Raw genomic sequence first — 22,382 nt, 5'->3', positions numbered from 1 at the left:
AACATCATACATGTTGATTGTTTCTCACGACCAGTGATGCCACGATGATTGAAGAATGTTGAGTGTGGGATACAGGAACAAAAGACCAAAGAGATATAGAGAGATTCAAACAATACAATTGTCTCTCTGTATCACACAGATAAGAAAAGCAATAACGCACCAACCTGTTTGCAGCATTCTTTACGTTAAGTCATCACCGTGTTAGAGAAGTGTCTAAGATTCCATTCTTTGTCTGTCTGCCAATACATGTTCTTCTACGGTTAACGTTTGTATCCTGCTATTTATGCTCAAAAACGGTATGGCTTCATCATGAGAACCATCATTTAATTTTTTTCTGTACGCATATTTTTATATCGTCACCAGTAAAATTTCCGTGCAAGGCTCTGCGAAATGGACAATTTGATAAAATACAAATCATGTCACACTCCAAACTTCACTCCTCATTACTACAATCTTGATCTTCCGGTCAGTGCAACTCAAGAAGATATTGAACAAGCACATCGTCGCCTCCTCCAATTAGTTCATCCAGATAATTTACGAGGTCCAGAGCAGAATAGTAGTGCCGAAACTGCCACTCAGCTTATCAACGAGGCTTACGAGGTACTGAGAGACGATGAGAAACGTTTTTATCATCTAATGGTTTGCGAAAAGACGTTTGGTTGTCGTTTCAAATCCGATTATCGACAGAGGTTTGGAGTTGATTTTTGGAACAGTCGGTGGGCAAGTAAACATCGTGAAATTGACAGCTTCGCGCCCAAACCGTGGCCGTGGGATTATGACACTTTATCAACTGAAATAATGTGCCCTCCTGAAAAAAATGACGGGTTTCAATTTTGTACCGCGACCTGGGTAAATGCGGCTCATATACTTGTGGACAACCTGCTACCTTACTCTGTGAGCGACAATATATGGCGTCGTGTTGAGACCTGGAGAAGTGGAAATCCTAGTAATGAAACAATCAAGGACGTATATCTCGACTTTCAACGTGGTTGCGATAATTTTAAGGTCATGGTAGAAAAGAGAGAACCGTACATACCATGGTCACAAATTCCGGCAAACACTGATTGGCCAACTTTAGGCAAGCGGTGTTCACTATTTTGTGTCGATATTCTGACTGTACCTTTCAGTATTTTCTGTATCATTCTTATCCTCTTGAGCTTAGTTAGTTTCCAGACTATCAAGAAGCCTAAAAGAAAGCGACGACGACCGGTCTTTCGGGCTCCATCGGCGAGATCTAGTCGTGCGTCGACATATCGAACAATAGATGGCGATGTGGCACGATCACAGAATCAGTATCGGACTAGAGCATCACAACGACCAAGCTCCTTTTACTCTTCAGAGGGAGACTATTACGCAGATGAAGATTCGGCATCGTTATATCGTTTAGGAAAGCCGCAAAAGTACTCTGTAAAGGAAGTCTCAAGTCGATATACAAATCCTTCCGACAAATCAGAATCAACACGGTATCCCAGCACCATAACAAAACAGAGCCGAGCTACAAGTTCTACAACCGACAATCTAACAACCAATCCACCGCCAATACAACATAAGAGGTTGAAAGTGCCCCAGTCTCGTTCTCCAAGTACAAGTCCAAGTTCAAGTTCCTCTACTTCACTATCCTCCTCAACCTCATCCTCCAACCCCAAACCGCAACGACCACCCTCGCCTGCCAACGCCTCCCAATTTTTCTCCCTCAACCCCTCCGAAAAACACTACTACTATCCCAACAACGATCTTCCCCTACGTGAACGACGCAATACCTCTACAACCTTCCCGCCCACCCGTCAGCGATACGTGCATTACGAAGACGAAAAAGACTGGGCAGATGACGAACGCACACCACGTCTCTGCATGGCTTTAACAGCAACGGGAAAACAATGTTCGAGAAGAGTTTCACTGGTGACGCCGCTGAGTGGGAGTACGGTGGAGGCGTTGGTTAGTCCGCTTTGTTACCAGCATCGGCATGTGCGGAAATGGATTAGGGCAGCTCATGAGAGAGGTCCGCCTGTGGAGGAGAGTGTGTCTTCGGTGGAAAGGGATAGGTTACCGGAGGAGGAGAGCAGGAGGCCATCGGTACGGTTTTTGGATGATGAGGAGGAGGATGACGAGTATTAGTCTAAGTCGTCAGCATGATTTGCAGTAGATTTCATCTCTATTTGGAAGCTTGCGTCATGAAGTTATGTTGTTCAAGAGACCTCTGAAACTAAAGGTCAACAAAGATACGAAAAATACAGAAGAGAAGTAAAAATTAGGATCTCGATTATAACCAGAAAATATAGCACTCTACACTGACTCACAATCCCATCTTTCAACTCCCCATTCCACAGCTCATAATTGCCACTACTCTTCCCACCGTCTACAAATCCAGCATAACCGTATCCTTTCTAGCTTTCCAGCCCCCCTTTCTTCCCTCAAAATCTACATTCATTCCAATACCGTAACCTTAAACAATTCCACCACACATACGATACCCCCATCTCCAAGTCCCAACCCTCAGCACAACAACCCACCTGCATCCATAACCACTTACCCATCTACACAACTTCCAATGATCTTGCTGTTATCTCACCTCATATCCGTACATCTTTCTAGACTACCCATCCATCTCCACTCTCCATACATATGAATCAATACCTATAATCATAGATTACTTTCCGAAATTTTCTCGTATACATTGATTCAGCATTGTTATTTCCCAGATGATAAGGTTACGGGAAAATTTGAGGTGAGGGAGTGGATGATGGTAAGTAAATAGATGCTTGTTATAGAACAATCCCGAGGTCTGATGATATGCCATCCATCTTATGAGTGAATCATCTCATGTGATAAGTACCTAGGTACCTATGGATGGGTATTATGGTATCTAGGTAATCTTTTGTAGAATGATGACTACACTCTATTAAAATATGACTAGAGTATTGCATTATTCACCTCAATCGCAATCATACCATTTCTAGGTACTTTCACTCAATTCCCGTGTTAAGATTTCACAAGCCCAAAAGCTCAAGGATCACAGCATCATATGTTTTGACCCCAAAAGGATAATCGGCATAGCAAATCTGCCGTAATAAATTACCCTCAAATATATATTCAAACTCCTCATAACTCATAAAATCCCATGGTATCTATCTATCTATCCATCTATCCATCTAACCTCCACCCCAAACCCAAACCTCTAAACCACACTCCCATTCTTCCCATCCACACCCTCAACTCCACCTCCATACTCCACCCTCTCCTCCTGGACCCCCTTCCCCTCCCCCACAACCACATCCCTCACCCTCTCATCCAACAAACTATCCCCCGGCCTCGTCTTCCACGGTTTGGGCCCCCCCTTCGCAAAAAGCAATTCAATCTCCTCGAGCGTCTTCCCCGCCGTCTCGGGATACGTAAAAAACGCCTGCACCGCAGCCGCAAAACACAGCACCCCAAAAATAATAAAAAGCCTCCAACTAATATTCTGAAACGCGCTGGGGATGAACAATCCGATGGCGAAATTGAAGAGCCAGTTTGCGATCGACGCGAGTGCCATCCCGGTTGCACGCGTCTCGAGCGACCACACTTCAGCAGCGTACACCCACGCAATGGGCGCGAGAGTGACCGAGTAGAGAAGCACGAGCAGATAGCAGAAGGCGATGACGGTGTAGGCTGGGGAGCCGGAGACTTGCACGCGCACGCTGAGATTGCCGTCGAGTCCGTTGGGGAGGTAGGTGCCGTAGGAGCCGAGGATGCCGCCGACGACGAACATGCAGATTCCCATGCCGAGGGCGCCGTAGATCTAGTGGGTCTGGGTTAGAGGTTTTTTTCTTTGTTTTGGGGAACATAGGGTTGATTGTTAGGAAAAGAAGGGCTTACGAGTAAGGGTCTTCGACCAGTTTTGTCGATAAAGAAGAAAGTCGCTGCAGTCCCGATGATGAAAATAGCGTATTGGACACCAGATGAAACAAGACCGATATTTCCTGTCAAACTAGCCATTTCAAAAATATACACCACATAGTAAGTCATCACGTTTGCACCGCTCAATTGTTGCCATGCCTGCACAGACGTACCCGCCAATGTACGTTTCCACATTCCATTTTTGAAGAATCGTCTCCAACCTTTCTGGCCTTCACGTTCGGCAGCAAGAATGGTGGTGATTTCCTCCCATTCGGCGATTACGAGTGGATCGTTGATATTACCGCCTGCTTGGATATCTGCCAGAATAGCGATGGCTTCCTTTTCGCGTCCGACTTTTGCTAGCCAGCGAGGCGAGCGAGGAAGAAACGGAATACCCATCATGAGAATGACACAAGGAATAAACTGCATAGCCCACGCGGTACGGAATGATGCCGTGGGAGTGGACTTGATAAAACTGCATCCGTATCCCACAAAATACATGATGAAGATCCCCCATTCAATAGACCATTGTTGAATAACGATAATAGACCCTCGACTTTCTTTCTTGGCAATCTCGGCGAGATACACAGGTGCTTGCGAGGAAGTGATACCTACGCAGATACCATTGATGAAACGACCAGCAACTAACATGCCAATTCCATTACAGGAAGTTTGGAGAGCGGTGCCGAGTAGCCACCAGATACAAGCGAAGAATAAAGAGTCTCGACGACCGTACTTGTTGGATACGGGACCAGCCATGATGGCACCGATGACTGAACCACCAGCCAAGGCTGAACCGATACCTCCTTGAACGACACCTTGAGGGTTGTTGAAGTAGTCTATGTATTGGCTAGTACCGATAATGGCTGACATAGATGAAATGTCAAAACCAAACCTGAATACAATCTGTTAGACTCGTTGTTCGTGCTCTGAAATTTGGGCGGTGGGTTGTAAATTGTAAATTTGGCACTTACAGCATTCCACCAACAGTGGCGATAGAAGCCAGAAAGTAGACATTATTGATCTTTGGGAGATGCACCATTTTGAGCAGTAGAGATCTAGGAAGTCTTTTTTCCCTGGAGAAAGAAATCAAAAGATTGGAGACTCACTCACCTATATATAATGATAACATCGTATGGGGAATTTACGATACATACCAAATGATTTTTGGGGGACTTGATACGAAATATGTGGGACACCCCATGGAGAGAGCCCCAAAAGATTAATTATCGTGTGTAATTGGTGCGCATAGTACTTTCCACGACATCTATTCTCTATAAAGTTGAGATCGACGAGATGGTTGTTTTAATGTCGTACTATGTTTCTTTAGGGTGGAGGTTATTTAGAGCCCGTGCTTCCACCTATAATCCACATATTGAGTAATATCGAATCATGGTAGACTTCGGAAGCATCGAATCACTCATAACTTTAGATCGGGCCGTTAGCCAGGCCCGGTTTTCTATAGTTGTTTATAGGAGCGCATGCATGTGATATGGCTCAACGCTGACGTATAGTTGTGCGAACATTGTAGTAAATTATTCGTTGTGGAGATGTTGGGGCAACGCTCCAGGTTTTTTGACAGCGTGAATCTTGGTTTGGGGTCTCCAGAGAAACTGAAGTTCAATGGATCCACAATGTGTGGGTACAAATTTCGTAAATACCACGGCAATAACAAGCGGCATCGCCAAAAGTAGAATGTCGAAACTTCACATGTAAATGTGGTCCATAATTCGATATTTGGCACAGGTTTGGAAACGTACGGCTATGTAATAAAGGGTGAAGTTTGAGATGCAGGTCGATAGATATCACAGACATATCGGCCAATAGATATATGTGACGTAGGTGCCGTGCGTACCGGAGGAAGAGTTGTGGATCCTCACGGCCAGTACCATGTCAAAATCACTGATGATTAGATGTATGAATTCCAAATTCTGAATTGCACCAATAGATTAAAGGAGATAAACAATTCAATTATTCTAATCATTCTAAAACGACTATAAAGCAATCGCTCACTGCGGCATCTGACATATACTTGAGCATAATTGCTGTTCACTCGGACAAAACTTTGGCCAGGGCAGTCAATTGACTGTCCATCTTGGGATAGCGGATACCGAAGTATTCTATCTTAATGACCACCTAAATTCAAGGATCTTCTTACTCCAAGTCTATCGAGAATCTCTTTCTCAACGAGGCTCCATAGTAATAAAACAGTATAGGGCTTGGGGCGATTGCAACACTCAAAAATGCAAAAATGCTCAGTCCCCATCCAACTCCAATATTGTCCAGAATGCTTGGCGTGATTAGAGGTACAATTCCTCCGAAAATACTTCTGAAAAATGCTCCAGCTGCAATGGCACTTGCCGCATATTTCTCGAAACTATCGATGTAATAATTCTGTACAGTATTAAAGATAGCGACCTGCCCAATACCATAGAAGAAAGTAGCTATAAGTGTAAAGGCCCAGTGTACGCGGTACTCCACCATCCAGGCAAATGAAAATAATGTGATGGGAATTAGAACCGCGCCGATATTCGCAAGAGGAAGACGAAATTCAGGTTTTGCTTCGCCCTTGTTTTTTTGTGCAAGGTGATTTCGAATATCGTCGATTCTCGGAACAAGGAATCTTACTGCCGAAAGAAACCCAAGTCCTGGGGCAAGATATACAAGTCCTACTTGAATAGTGCTAAAGCCATATCCATCGCCATAGATTCGTGAGAATTGGGTATAAAGACTGTATGTTGTGGCGAAAATGAGAGCTTGATATGTTGACATGATCAAAACTATAGGTTGGGTAAATAGTATCTTTAGTGGTCGATGAACTGCTTGGATAGCTTTTGATGAGAATGGTCTCAAATCTTCTCCTTCGAAATAGTATTTAACATCTGAGCATTCTTCAAGTTCCTTCTTTCGATGAGTAAGAAGAATAGGAACATAAGTCTCGTGCAGAAAAAAATATACACCAGCGAAAACGACACCACATATCATCAACAAGATCCAGAATAGCCATGGCCATTTGAGATTTTGTAGAATAACACCGCCAAGAAGAGGCCCTATTGTTGGTCCTAGAAGTGGCCCCAGGAGATACCATCCGAAGACACCTGCTCGTTCACTCGGCAGATACATGTCAGAGATGGTTCCACCTCCATTGGCAATTGAAACACCTTTAAGAAGTCAGCAATGCTCTGTTTATGTAGAGATAAAGGAGTATTACTCCCAAAGAATCCAGCGATGGAGCGAAACGTGATGAGTGTAGCGATATTTGGACTTAGCGCAGTGGGAATCTGGAGCAACGTAAAGATACCAAAGCAGATCAAGTACACGGGCTTTCGACCGAAGGTTTCAGACAGAGGAGCAAGCAAAAGACTATCATGTCAACATGTCAGTACGGCATAGATAGTAGAGTTTTGATGAATTTTCTCACGGTCCAATTCCAAGCATGACAACGAAGCCGGTTTGACATGCGATTACAGCCTGGGCTGTCGTGTCCAATGATTCCGCGATTTGATTAATACCGGGTGCAAACATGCTACTTGCAAGTGGTGATAAAACTATCTGGTATTAGCATCAAAGCGAAGGGAGGATTCATCAGACACATACTAGCCATGGTAGCAATGACGGCGATGTTTCCCAGTTTCTTCCACTTCGACCAATTTCTCGGATTTTCATCATCGTGCTCTGAAAATTCGAGTAACTGAACACACGTCAATCAACAGGTATTGAGGTACCCAGTCGATGGGGATACTGACTTCTTTGTTGGCACCAGCCTCTTCATGTTGAATGAGTGGCGATCTCTCGTGTGCAATTCCAGGCATATTTCTGGGGTGCATTTTGAAGTGTGGAGTTTCAAAGGGTACCAAATGTCAAATGCAGCAATGAAACAAATACTCTATAGGAATAAATAATAGTAAAAGACGCAGGTTGCTTAATGAATAGAGAGAAAGAATGATAGAAGACTCGCTGGATAACTGATGTTGATTTTTCAATGACGTTGAGACACTAACAAATACCGTACCTATACCCAGTAGTTTTGGTTCCAAGATTCAGAGGGAGAAGAAAAAGGAAAAGGAAACTCAAAGATGTTGTTCTTCATTGAACTCTTGAATGATTCAATTCATGATACTTATTACTACCACTGACTTCCATCTACCTACCTAGGTTCTCGGTCAGAATATGTACATCACTTCATTCTGGATTCATTCATTTTGATTGTCTGTTGTTTTTGTTTTCTCATCTCTGACTTCACTTCTTCATCTGTTCTATGCGTGCGGGGAATCCCTGTAGGTGGATGATATGTAATATCACGTGACTTTAATGGCTTTCGCGTTTCGCAAACTTAGAGACGCGTTGTTCTCATGAGCTGTGGCGCGACGGTCGCTGCTGCCTTCCTCATCATTATTTGCTCACACGGTCACACCACCGTATCCATCATTCCATTCATTTATTACTGTTTGAAGACCGACGGCGTTATAACTCGCGAATTATGAATAGATAATCGCTATACAATCCTCTGCCATCTCAAATTCTCACCGTGATCAAATATGAAATTCCGAGGAAATAATTCATGTGGTTGACCAAAGCTGGCGATTAATATCCTTGCCATCAAAATGGGTAGCCGCCTGGAAAAGAATTCGGAATCGGTTCGAAAGCGCATCGAATCGCATACTTTCCAAAGCGAAGGGGGTGAAGAGTATGAAAGTTCAAAATTTGGAGGCTTTTCGGATTACTTTCGGCGCAAAAGGATCAAATTACAAAATTTGGATGCAGAAGTCCGATCTACATCGACTGGAAATCCAAATATCTTTCGCGGCATCGTGGCGCACGTTAACGGCTATACACAACCCTCCTTGAGTGATCTCCATCGCATGATAGTATCTCATGGCGGTGGGTTCATGCAATACTTGGATGGAAAAACCGCAGTTACTCATATCATTGCATCAACTCTGACTCCCAAAAAAGCAATCGAGTTTAAGCGATATAGAATCGTGAAACCGGCTTGGGTAGTAAATAGTGTAAAGGCTGGAAAATGTCTTCCATGGGATTCTTATCGTGTTCTAGATGAGGGAGTCGGTCAACGATTACTTGGATTTAGTGAAGGTAAAGTTGTTAATCAATCGGCAACCCAACAAAGAGGATACCGCGATCAAACAAATGCAAGCTGGTATACCAGTCAGGTCAGAAATGTCGCCGAAGATATTGATGACGATGATGGGCCCCAATTTCCGAATTCGCAGGTACAAAAGATCATGTCGCAAAATCCTGGCGCATCCACGCAATCATCTGCCGATCAAATGCTCGAAAGCATCGAGGAAGTCGATCAAATCCCGGCTTATGATCCTGTAAGCTCTGGTGGAAGCTTTGAAGCTTCATCGTCCTTGGAAGAAGCCTTGAAGCACGCCGCCAATGTTACTACTCCTGCTCGAAAAGCAGCATTAAAATCTATTCAGATATCAAAGAATAATTTTCTTATGAAGAAATCTCCTTCGCATTCCCCTGACCTTCAGACCTCGTCAAGTCCAACAGCTGTCACTCCAACTAAACCAAAATTTCTCACACCTGTCAGAAAAGAAGCATATGATGTTGAAAAATCGCATACACCTGAACTCGGACCTACTGAACCAAGATCGTTTCTCAACACCAAGAAGAGATCAAATGATGAAGAAACAACCAACTCTCCCAAGAAGGCAAAGATTGAGACTGCAGAAGAACACAACGCAAAATTATTAGCAGACCCTCATATGCGAAAATCAACGACTGCAAACCCGGACTTTATCAAGCAATACTATTCCGAATCTCGGCTACATCATTTGTCTACCTGGAAGGCAGATCTTAAATCAAAATTTCAGCAGATGGCATCCGAGAAGTCGGCTTCTCAAAAACAGACAACAAAGCGAAAACCTGGCTCCCGAAGATACGTCATGCATGTAGATTTCGATAGTTTCTTTTGTGCGGTATCTCTCAAAAGCGCACCTCAATTTGTCGATAAACCTGCAGTTGTTGCTCATGGCAGTGGAACGGGGTCTGAAATTGCTAGTTGTAACTATCCAGCTCGTGAATTTGGCATCAAAAACGGAATGTGGATGAAAAATGCCATTAAACTATGTCCCGACATCAAGGTCTTACCCTATAATTTTCCAGCGTACGAGGACGCTAGTAAATTATTTTATGAGGCTATTTTAAATGTCGGCGGTGTAGTACAAAGTGTCAGTGTTGACGAAGCTCTCGTTGATATCACTTCTTTGTGCTTAGCTGCAGGTGGCACTGATGGAGTCGGAATTCTAGATAGTGGTAGTATTAGGAGAGAACAAGAAAGAGCTGATGAGATTGGGAATAAACTTCGAGAGGTTATCAAACAGAAGACAGGTTGCAATGTATCTGTTGGAATTGGAGGAAATATTTTACTTGCGAAAGTTGCACTTCGGAAAGCCAAACCGGCTGGTCAGCATCAAATAAAACCAGAAGAGGTTTTGGATTTCATCGGCGAACTTGATGTTAAGAATCTTCCCGGCGTTGCCTACAGTATCGGGGGAAAGCTCGAAGAGATTGGAGTTAAATTTGTGAAAGATGTCCGGCAATTATCCAAAGATCGCCTGGTGACTGTTTTGGGTCTCAAAACCGGGGAAAGAATATGGGATTATTCGAGAGGCATTGACAAATTGGAGGTTGGAGAGCAAGTTGTACGAAAGTCTGTCTCGGCCGAGGTGAACTGGGGTATTAGGTTCACTTCACAGACAGAAGCTGAAGAATTTGTTCAAAATCTCTGCATTGAATTACAGCGTCGATTGATCGAGCAAAGAGTCAAGGGGAAGCAAATGACTTTGAAAATTATGAGGAAATCTGCTGATGCACCCCTTGACCCACCCAAATTCCTTGGTCATGGAAGTTGTGATACTTTCAACAAGAGCATAGTCCTTGGTGTGGCTACTAATGATGCTTTAATCATCGGAAGAGAAGCAATCTCAATTCTGAGAAGTTATGGCTTCTCTCCTGGAGAGCTACGGGGCCTTGGCGTTCAAATGACCAAACTTGAGCCTGTGAAGTTTTCCAATGGTTCTTTACTTGATGGCAGTCAAAGAAGGATTAATTTTGGCGCCCCTGTGGCATCAAAGTCAAGTAAGAAATCTACTGAGGACCCTATCGTTGATGAACCAGAGACTCCAACGAAACAGAGGATAATTCCATATGCACAATCTACAAAACGACTTTCGGAAGATATCGTCAATTTTGCAACACCAACGAAGCCTAAGTCTATCACAAAATCAATACCTGGCGAAGACCCTATTGATGAAAGTAGTCCCTTGAAAGCCAGACCAACTCCAGCTCATCCCGCAACTTTCATTGCAAGAACAAATGCTGGTGATCAAAGTGCCAGAAAGCTCAACTTGACTGGAACTCAATTTATCATACCAAGTCAAGTCGACCCCGAAGTCTTGAAAGAACTTCCTCCAGATATCAGATCAAAATTAATGGCTCAAAGTAAGAGCTTGCCGGCCTCAAGAGAACACACTCCTATTATGCCAGTGAAAGAGTCTTTGTCTGAGAGTCCTGCCAGATCCAAAGTCTCGTCTTATATGCCTTCACAGCTCGATCCCGAAGTATTCGACGCATTACCTGAAGAAATGAAAGCAGAAATATTAGAAAGCTATAAGCCACAGATTCCACATCCAGTACCTGGGGTACAAACAATTCTCCCTCAGTCACCCCGCAAAAACCGGACGATAACTGGTAAAAAGCCGCCAACTCCTATCAAGAAACGAGGCCGCGGTAGACCTCCCGGGCCTAGGATCAAACCTGAACCTCCAGGTGGTCCACTTCAATCGAAATTTGTCGCCAACCCTCTCAGACGAGAAGCCTCAGTTGATGCTGGTGATGATACCGATATTCTCGATCCAGAATTCCTCGCTGCATTGCCCGAAGACATGCGTGAAGAGATAATAGCCGAGCATCGACGGAAACGCCTACAAAAACGCGGTGGACTCATGACATCCACAGTCAAGAAGATAAAGAAACCAGATCCAGCTCCACTCGGACCGCGAAGAATCCGTCTTCCTCCCAAACCGCCAAAGCCCACTTTCACAACGCAGGAATTGAGTACACTAGAGGAACTTAGAGAGACGCTTACAATCTGGTATCGTGAATTCGAAAGTGAAGGTCCGCATCCGGATGATGTCTCTGCGATGGAGAGATATTTAAGAAGAGTCATTCTAGACGAGAGAGATTTGGCAAAAGTGGTAGGGGTTGTGAAATGGTTGGGATGGTTAATAGATGATAGTGAAGTCGTAGGAAAAGGAAAACGACACTGGGAAAAAGTATACGTAGATGTATGTCGTAAGATTCAAGAGGCTGTCAAGGAAAGGGGTCTGGGTAGACTTGATTTCTAGTGTATTTTTGTCTAGATTCTTGACTGGTTTATTAGTCTACTTATTTAGTTCGTTGCTTAACATAAAATGGAAAATGGTAACAGACTTCATAGCTTGGAAATACCGTGTCCTGAAGCTTGTTCCCCTTATCACTTATCCAGATGTGCAACAATTGTCTATATAATTATGATCTCCCTCATTCCGTACTAAAAATATCGTCGTTTCTTTACATGGAATCTTATTACATACATTACTCAACCTATAACTAAAGATTTCCAGTAAAAACACAAACCCAAACTCAAACTCAAAATTTAGAGTTTCAAACGGTGCTGAGAATATGTAAGTCTTATATCGTAATTATCAAACCATACCCATCTAAGGTTACTAGAGAAAAAATCCTCTAGGTGAGAGAGGAAACTAGAAACTTCCAAAAGAAACCATTTTCCTAATATGGGTATTGATTAACTTCTTACTCAAAAAAAAAGAAGAAGAAAAAGAGAGAAGTCATCGCATCATGAATCATCATCAATAAATCTCAGCCCTGTCTATCTAGCTAGCTAGTACTTATAACTCATTATAATCATATATCTCAATTGAACATTTTAAATATCTAGATAGTATTTATTAACTAATTAGCAAGTAAGATTACCTACATAACTAACTATAACTATAACTATAACTACCGCAACCAATGAGTTATCTACCTAGTTAGTACCATCATACAACCTACCACTCGGTAGTTTCTCTAGTATCTACTATCTCCACACTAATAAAGACTAGATAGATATCTAGCTTGAACTTTCTTCCTTCCTCGCTTAATACGTGACTCATTGGAGGTATGGGGTATGGGGTATAAATACATTTCTCTTCTGGAAATTTTCTTTGTTGTGGTTTTTTCTGTTTTGTTTTTGTTTTCATTTGTGTCTTCATCTTCATCTTCGTCTTTGTCTTCATTTCTGGGCTTGTGAGAGAGTGAATAATGTGAATAATGTGGATCATCTCTTCACTCCGATCCTGAAAAACGAAACCCTAACTAATGTCATATATACATACCTAGGTAGGTACTCAGTACCAGAAATTCTTTCTCTATCATCCACTCGAAGTATCTACCACTTTCTGGATAAAGTTTAAGGAATTAGGGAGGTGGTTTGGTTGGGGAGATTTGTGAGCTCATCATCTCATCTTTATCTTTTTTTTTCCTTCTGTGGTCTTCTAATTAATGGATACATAGGACGATACGATATTATCCAACGACATTATCCATCTAACCGAACGGTTCTTTGAGCTCATTCATATCGAAATCGATATACCATTACATCGCGCTTGTGAATTTTTGTGAAGAAATCCTGAAGATGGGTTGGTTTTTATTTTCGACTCTGCGGTATCGATACCGTAATGCGATATTGGGAATGAGGAAGATTATCTGAACGGAGTTTTTAGATATGTTTGTAGGCGCACCTCGCGTTCCAATTCTCAAATAAACTTGGAATACATCGAATCGTGATGCGAGGGATTCTGTTTCACATACCTACCTGCCTACCCCTAGGTTTTTTCTTCGGGGTTTTGGTATGCATGTTTGAGTGGAGATAGAGGGGGTCCTGAGATGGGTTTTCTTATTTAAATAGGTACGTGTATATTTTGTATTCTATTTCTTACATATCTTCAAATTGCAAGTGCAAAAGTGATCTTATATATTGATTAATGATCAATCTTGAGAATATCACAGCAAGCAAGTCATTCAAATATATGATGGAAATAAGTCACATCAAAAAATCTTCGTGATCTCTATAATTCCTGGTTTCCATAAAGGGATATGGAGAGAGGGATTCGTGATTTCTTCTGAGATTGGAATTTTAATCATTCGTTATATCATATATTATTTGAGAGCTACACAATCTACAGAAGTCAATTAAGTGAGTGTAGAAGTATACATTACACTACCACGATATCAGAGATATCTGAAAGTGGATCTATGAAGAAACCAAGTCACATCAAAAAACCCTATATGATCTATCATTCCTCTTCTACGAAGTAGGAATAAAATAGAAACGGGCATAAGTGGCAATATCTGAGATTACCATCACATCCAAACTTTTGGTTGTCCATTTCGATTCCATGTTTATCCATCCCCTAAAGTGCGAGTGTGAAAGAATACACTATCGCACACACTATCAGCAGCAGCAACAGCAACAGAACCGCACCCGTGAATGAGGAAAAAATCGATGATGAAAACAAGTCACTTCCAAGAAAATTGGGGTATCGCTCTTGCCAGGTCTTCTGGAGAGTAGATTTGAGAGGAAGGGATGAGTGACTGGTCCTGAGATTTTTTGTTTTTTGTCTTTTTTGTCCATTTCATGTTTATAATCTTACATCCCCTGAAAAGGCGAGTGTGAAAGAATACATCGTCAACAAGCCGCGAGCCGAAATTCCAAATCTATGATGAAAACAAGTCACTTTTCCATAAGAAAGTTGGATATATCTCTCTTTACTAGGTGCTTTGAAAAAAGATTAGAGAGGGGGGATGAGTGACTGGTCCTGAGATCTTTTTATGACTTTTTTGGATCTACTTCTTTTCAAGTTTGGGTTGTTCTTTTGAGTGTGAGTGGGAAGGGGGGTATTGGTGCATGTCTTGTTTTGTATCCCGTTTAGTAAGACCTCTCATTAGGGTATAGAATAGAGATTGAGTTTTCTGTAAGGGTGCGGAGTTTATGTCTCTATTACTACCTTAAATCCTCTTGAAGGAAAGATGAGAGATAAGAGAATATCTGGTTTTTTTTAAGATTATCCTCTCCGCGACGATTTGCTCGAATTACTTGTTTATTAACATTTCATCTGTACTGACTAAATATTAGGATTGAGCTCAACATACGCTTTAATACGAAAGATACCATGTAGCACTGTAAGATTCAAGACCCTTCCTCTTCATTCGAAAAGATCAAGAAAGATCTTTGATATCGACGATGATATAAGATTACTCGTAAAGATCCATCATTCTATTTGGAACTTACATCTATAGTATGAGGTCAAATACTGAGAAAAGCGAGATATAAGTGGTGTTTTCGAGGTATAATTTCTTCCTTCCTTTCTTCGTGAATCTCGATTTTCACATAGTAGATTCTAGAGAGCAGAGATATCTGTGAACGAATTACATATTGTCTATACGATTCTGAGTATATTGATTGAGAAGTCATTTCTTTTCGCAGGTATAAAGAGAAATCTATGATGAAAACGAGTCGTCTCAAGAACTTACTTCTCTGTGACATTCTACCATAACGTGAGATGTCAGCGATGCGAGTGAGTACTAAAAAGAATCAGAGACTTTCGAGGATGATAATTTCTGCTAGGAGATTTTCGTTGCTATTGTTTGCGTATTATTTCTCGCAATCAAGATTCAAGAGCTATCAACATGTTAGGAGTCTCTTGACCTCATCGTTGTTGAACCTCAGTAGTTGATGTGCGTGTACGTGGGAAGTATTTCTGAAATCTGTCACTTAATAATGAATGCATCACTGATGCAAACCAGCTACTTTGGCATTTTTATCCATCTCCCTCTCAATTCAAACTGGGTGTCGACATGAGAGGGAATGTTTTAATTATAAAAAGAAGATTGTTGAAGGTAAGAGTTAAGGCCATCTGTCAAGGTACGGATAAAGACTTATATTATACCATAAGAATAGAAGAGCTATAAAAGGGTAAGACCCTCTTATAGGAAGTAGGGTATGCTAATAATATATACCTAAGGCATAAAAACAACATAATTGGTACTATAATAATATTCCCCCCTTAAAGCTTGCTTGTCCCAAACAAGTTAAAATACAATCCAACTAACTTTATCAATTTTCAGTAAAGTTGTAATAAGGAATTAATCCATAAAGCCAACTTATTATTATATTTAAATTAAATAAATAATAAATTTGATTAAATAAGAATTTAAAATCTTTTAAAATAATATTAGAAAATTCTGATTTCCATTATAGGATTAAAATGAATTCTTTTAAAACCTATAATTAGCTAATTACCCTTCCTCAATCTACCCTACTCTTATTTTGAAATCACACTTGATATAAAATTATCTAAAATAACAAACCTTTTGAATTCTATCTATATAAACAAATCCAATTTATTTAGATTTACTAAATAAAATACAATAATCATTTTCTTTTAATCTTTAAAATCCTTAACTAATTACTACAATAACAAATAATATTTTTATTTGATTTAATAATAAAATCTATCCTTATTATAATAATCAAGTAATTTATTAAATTCTTATTATTTGGTTTCTTTATTTATATCATTATCCCTTTCCAAAACTCGATTTTGGTTATAATAGAACTTTACTTTATTGATTATAGTTTGACTAATTAATCTAGCTAAACTATAAAGTAATCTGAATAGTAAATTATAGAATACTAGAAAGATCTTAAAAGTAATAGATAATTGAAGTAAATAAATATGTTTATAAACTTTTAGAATCTTATAAAACCCGATTCACTTATTATTATCCTTCTTTATAAATTAGTTAGTCTTTATATTCGTAATACCAACCTATATTATATTTTCCTTTTTATACAAAAAAGACATCAATATATATCTCATTTACATAATCTTTGTATTTCTGAATAGCTTAATGGCCAAAGTTTTTAGCTTTATTAAAATAACATTAAATAGATTACATCTCATTGGTGTTCAGAAAATTCATACTTCTATAATATAAAAGATTTGATAAAATAGATAAAAAAGATTTGATTGTAAATTACAAATAGAAATTAATAAGTTAAGAAAGAATAAGAATAGAGCAATAATTTCTGAAATAATATTATTAAATATAAAGGCGGGGAATAAGAATTAGTTATATTAATTATTCGAATGAAAATTATAAAAGCTTAAAGTATTAGGCGTCTATAAACATAAATCGCTTTATTAATTAGGCAATTGGAAAAAAAACAAAAAAAGATATGGAAGATAATTAATATAAAAGAAATATATCCAAAATACTAATATAAACTACAAATCTTTATTAAATATCATATTATTAAATATATTATATAAATAATAGATTTTCTTAATAAAATAATTAATAAGTTTCTCTATAAATAATCTGATTATTAATATAAAATAATACATTTTTATTAAATAATAAATAATAATAACTATATAATTATATTTACAACTATAATATTTATAGATTAATAATAATATAATATAATTAACAAAAATATTAAACTAAAATTAGAATAGGATTAATAAAGATTCGAAAAATCCGGAGACTACAAAACATAAAGATTTTGTATAAAAATATAATTAATAAGTTTATATGTAAATTTCAATCTCTCTTATTATATTAAATTATTAATATATATAAAAAATAAAATTAATAATCTTAATACAGCCCGAATACCTAATAAACCTAATCAAATATATTCAATAAATGATTTATATATAGAACTTAGTAGATAAAAGAATAAATAATTAATTTTAATAGAATATTTATTTGTTAATTAGTTTATAATTTTAAAAAGCTATCCAAAGGTTTTTTTTGATTACTAATAGCTAATAACAAGTAATAGAATTCTAAAGCATTTTATATATATTAATAATTAATACAAATAAATTATATACTTTATTAATGAAATTATTAATTGACTTTTCAATATTAAGAATAATAGTATTTATAAGGGTTACAATAAGGTTTATAGTATTATTTATTTATCTAATAAAATCCTTATATATAGTTATATTAAATATTTGTTTTAAAAATATTATTTATAGGCAATTCTTAATTTGATTATTGTTGGGGTTGGTATGTATAAAATAGTTTTTTGCTTTTTAACTAAAAGTATTAAAATGAATTACTTTATAATCTAATTGATATATAATATAAAAATTAAATCCTAAAAGGAATTCTACCTATTTTGTTTATCTTTAATTTAGTATTTTTATTAATATAAAATACTTTAAATTTTTATAATTAATAATAATCTTAAATAGTTTTTGAATTCTATATAACTTAGATTTCTATTTCTTTAAAGATTTAATGATTACTAGTAATTTCTTATTATAAATCTTATAATTATATTCAACTATATTATATTTTAACAAAAAATAAATAATTAATTATAATTAGCCCTCATCGTCATATTAAGAAATAACTCCTCCTATAGCTTAATTAAAAATATTTGTTTTAACAATTATATAACAATAATAATTGAATATAATAAGAATTAAAGTAAAGACAAATACTTATTTTAAATTATTAAAGATAATTTTGTAATTAATGATTTATTATTATATAAACTTCTTTTTTAATAAGCAATTAAATAGTTTTATAATTTTAAAAAAGTTATAAATAAAATATTAATAAAATTAATAAATCCAAAAAAATGTTAAAAATCTTTTAATTTTATTAATAATTTTTAATTAAAATCATTTTGATTTTATTAAATATAATAATTAATCTAAAATATTTAATTTATATAATTTCAAATTTATATTTCTTAATATTAATTTGTAAATCAATATTAATTAATTTTTATATAATCTTTCAAATTTACTTTCAATAATTTATAATATTAATAAAATAAATCAAAATATTATTTAGATATATAGTATAATTTTATTTAAAAAATCAAAAGAATATAATTAATATAATTTGAAACAAAATAGAAATATTATAAAGATTAAAAGGTATTATTAGGGATTTGAAAAGATTAAAATGAATTATAAAAACTATCTTCCATTTATATTCTTTTATAATTTTTAATTTATTAAATATAATAATAATATCCAATTTAATATAGATTTTTGTATAACATAAAATATTAAGAATTTTCTTTGATTAATAACAAAAAATATTAGTTTTTGATAATAACATTATTTAATTCACAATAATCTTAATAAATATAAATATTTTTTTTAGATTTCACAATTAATAAAAATAAAACAGTTAATTTAAAACAGGATTTACAAATAAATTTCTTATTTAAGTTATCATCGAGCCATTTACATATAATCTAAAGTTTGACTGGGAATATCGGATATTCTTTATTATATAATAGTTTTTTATTTGGTATAAGTTCAATTTTGTAATCCTAGAAATATTTAGAAAGAAATCTATTAACAAATAAGAGCAAAAACCTTACGTATAGATCACACAACCAAAATGATAATCTGCTTTGAATATTGACTATAAATAATATTAGATGATTGGTTTTTTTTATGAATTTCTTAATATTACTTTTTGTAATATTATGGTATAGCTAAATAAAATTATTCACTAGCATTTGATACAACTCACAAACAATATTTAACTCATTCCAGATTAGTTTTATAATATATATATTCTAATTTTTATAAAATTAAATAAAATTAGTAATAATAAGATATCTAATATTATTCAATTCTTATTGAATATTATACTTTTCATTAAACTTTTTAAAAATATTAAAACTTATAAAATATTTCTAGAGATTGACTCAAATATTTCTAATTCAAATATTTTTGAAATCTCAATAATAGTTTCGAGAATTATAAATTAATTTTGCAATAATAATAAAATAATTTCAAAATTTTTATTAATAATTCTTTCTATAAAAATTGGTTTTAAAATAAGTTTTTATAAAAAAGATTTAAGGATATTAAATATAACTTTATTACTTTTTAATAAAATTATCTTTTAAATACTTTCTATATTAAAAATAATAATTATTATAATATTAGTAAAATAGTAATATCTTAAGTAATATATAAATATAAATCTGAATATTATTATTAATCAATTAATAATAGAATTATAACATTAAAACTTTAAAAAAATTAAGAATTATAGAATCTACAATTAATAAAATAATAATATAAAATAAATCTATCTCCTTATAATTATTAATTTGTATATTCAAAAATATATATTTAAAAAGAATATTAAAGAACTTATTATTAACTAAAAATAAATAATAAATATAAAGAAAAGGATATATAAATATTCGAAATTTAAAAATAATTTTTTTATTAATAAAGCTATAATTTATAATTTTATTATTTATAAAATTAATAAACAAAATAATTACATTAAATATAAAGGAAATTTCTATTAAGATTTTAAAAAATTTATTATTCATTAATCTAAAATATAAAGAATTCTTAGATATAACTAATCTTTTAATTTACAAAAATAAATTTCCTATAAAAAACCTCGATTTATAATTATAAGCTAAAATCAATTTTTTAATATACTCAATTGGAAAATCAAATTACCATTCTTTTTTGAATAAATAAAATCTTTAATATAATTTTTTAAATCAAATATTTGAATAAAACCAAAAGAGATCGGGGAAGTATAATATAATGGTATGGCTGAGGAATGGTTGGTAAATGGAAATGAATTTTAATATAAAAAAATAATAATATTATAATAAAATCCAGGATTCTTATATTAATTAATTATAAAAAAATGATTAATATAAAAAATATATTTTATATTAATATTAATATTATACTTTACATTATTGATTTGTTTTTCTTTGTAATTATTTTTAATATAATCTAGTTTTTTGTAATAAAAATAAAGATTAAATTCAATATATTAATCTTGAGTATAATAAATTAGAAAATACTGATTTGATTGAGTAGTATTTAATTGTATAGAATTACTAAAAAAATCGAATATAAAAGGAGGTATAGTAATAACTGGCTTTTTATTATAAAATTTTAATTAATTATAATTAAAGTTAGTATTTTTTTTTTATTAATTATCAAGATAATTATAATTAAAATTAATATTTTGATTTTTTTATTAATTATTAAGATAAGCTTTTTTTTTAAATTATTATAAATACCTTGCCACCAAACTATTTATATCTCAATATCAACAACAAAGGATTTATTTGGGTGATTGATGAATATATTAATTAATTTTTATAAGACTTTAAGTTTAAGATTTATAACCTATTATTTAGTAGTCTTTCTATATCTAATAGTAAGTTACTTAAATTCGATAATAAAATTACTAAATAGAGTTTTTTTTATTCTATACTTATTATAATTTATAAAAACCTTATAAAAAAGATTAAAAGTTTAATATTATTTGTTCAATTTGTTTTAGATACTTATAATAATATATTATTTAGAAAACCAAAAATCGAAATTATATAGATTATTAATAATTATATCGAAATATATTTGATTATTTGTATAAACAAAATCAGAAAGTAGATTGATAAAGAATATAATTTTTTGAAATTCTGATTTGTTCTTATAATCTATAATTAAATAATAATTAACAATATTATAAAATATAATATATTAGTTTTAATATTTTATAATATCTTACTTATCACTATTAAACTTCTTGAAAATAGTAAGGTACTTATAGCAATATAAAGTCTGTAAATTATTTTAAATAGTGATTTTCAATATATTAATTATATTATTTAATTTGTTAATTTTGATTTAAATATTATTAATTTGAGTTTAGAGTATACTTGTATACAATTCAATTAATTTAAATATAATTTGAATAACTATAAAATATATAGTACTTGAATTATTAAATAAATTTATAAATAGAAAAATATTAATTTTAATAGAATTAAGGATATGGTTTAAGAATAGAAATTAAAGGAATAGATTAGATATAAATACCTAATTAGTTATAATTATAATTAAGATTTAAAACGGTGGTAATTAGGGTATATAGCGAGGTGGTGGTGAATCTGATTGATTCAATCAAATCGAAACTTTAATGGATTTGAAATAAAAATAAAGTTAGAATAGTTTCTAAAAAAATAATACAAATTGTCAAGATACGAATAAAGACTTATATTATACTATAAAGGTGAAAGAGCTATAAAAGGATAAGGCCTTTTTATAGAAAGTAGGGTATACTAATAGTATATGCCTGAGGCATGAAGGCAATATAGTTGGCGCCGTGACACCATCGCTCATCATATATTGTAATATTTTATAACATAATCTCTATAAAAAAAATTATATAAACTAAAATATGATATAATTAGTTTGATTTTTGATATTAAATTATAAAAACTTTAAGATAAATAATCTAAATTATTATATATAAGAAAATTTCTAATTTATTTTTAATTATTTTTGTTAAAAAGTTATATAAGCTTTTAATTGAAAAGGCTTAGAATT

General features: G+C 34.5%; 4 protein-coding genes across 4 annotated transcripts; 2 read left to right on the top strand and 2 right to left on the bottom strand.

Annotated features, from left to right (window-relative positions):
• Nucleotides 1-390: 390 nt before the first annotated feature.
• On the top strand, nucleotides 391-2,115 carry EAE98_002123 (uncharacterized protein; the record flags this gene model as incomplete). The annotated part of the gene is made up of 1 exon (XM_038949742.1): nucleotides 391-2,115. The coding sequence occupies one exon, from the start codon at nucleotides 391-393 to the stop codon at nucleotides 2,113-2,115; it is 1,725 nt and encodes a 574-aa protein (XP_038813481.1).
• Nucleotides 2,116-3,175: 1,060 nt separating this feature from the next.
• EAE98_002122 (uncharacterized protein) lies at nucleotides 3,176-4,918 on the bottom strand (the record flags this gene model as incomplete). The annotated part of the gene is made up of 3 exons (XM_038949741.1): nucleotides 3,176-3,778; nucleotides 3,856-4,771; nucleotides 4,851-4,918. The coding sequence occupies 3 exons, from the start codon at nucleotides 4,916-4,918 to the stop codon at nucleotides 3,176-3,178; spliced, it is 1,587 nt and encodes a 528-aa protein (XP_038813480.1).
• Nucleotides 4,919-5,826: 908 nt separating this feature from the next.
• EAE98_002121 (uncharacterized protein) lies at nucleotides 5,827-7,847 on the bottom strand. Its single transcript, XM_038949740.1, has 5 exons — nucleotides 7,623-7,847; nucleotides 7,474-7,567; nucleotides 7,298-7,424; nucleotides 7,088-7,239; nucleotides 5,827-7,037 (listed from the first exon to the last, which is right to left on the bottom strand). The coding sequence occupies exons 1-5, from the start codon at nucleotides 7,701-7,703 to the stop codon at nucleotides 6,031-6,033; spliced, it is 1,461 nt and encodes a 486-aa protein (XP_038813479.1). The 5' UTR covers nucleotides 7,704-7,847; the 3' UTR covers nucleotides 5,827-6,030.
• A 633-nt stretch (nucleotides 7,848-8,480) lies between these two features.
• EAE98_002120 (uncharacterized protein) lies at nucleotides 8,481-12,254 on the top strand (the record flags this gene model as incomplete). The annotated part of the gene is made up of 1 exon (XM_038949739.1): nucleotides 8,481-12,254. The coding sequence occupies one exon, from the start codon at nucleotides 8,481-8,483 to the stop codon at nucleotides 12,252-12,254; it is 3,774 nt and encodes a 1,257-aa protein (XP_038813478.1).
• Nucleotides 12,255-22,382: the final 10,128 nt, after the last annotated feature.

The sequence above is a fragment of the Botrytis deweyae genome (genome assembly GCF_014898535.1).
Source record: "Botrytis deweyae strain B1 chromosome Unknown BDEW_004, whole genome shotgun sequence".
NCBI classification, from domain to species: Eukaryota; Fungi; Ascomycota; class Leotiomycetes; order Helotiales; family Sclerotiniaceae; genus Botrytis; species Botrytis deweyae.
The sequence above is the reverse complement of the archived record's forward strand: the minus strand, read 5'-3'. Positions and strand labels throughout refer to the sequence as shown.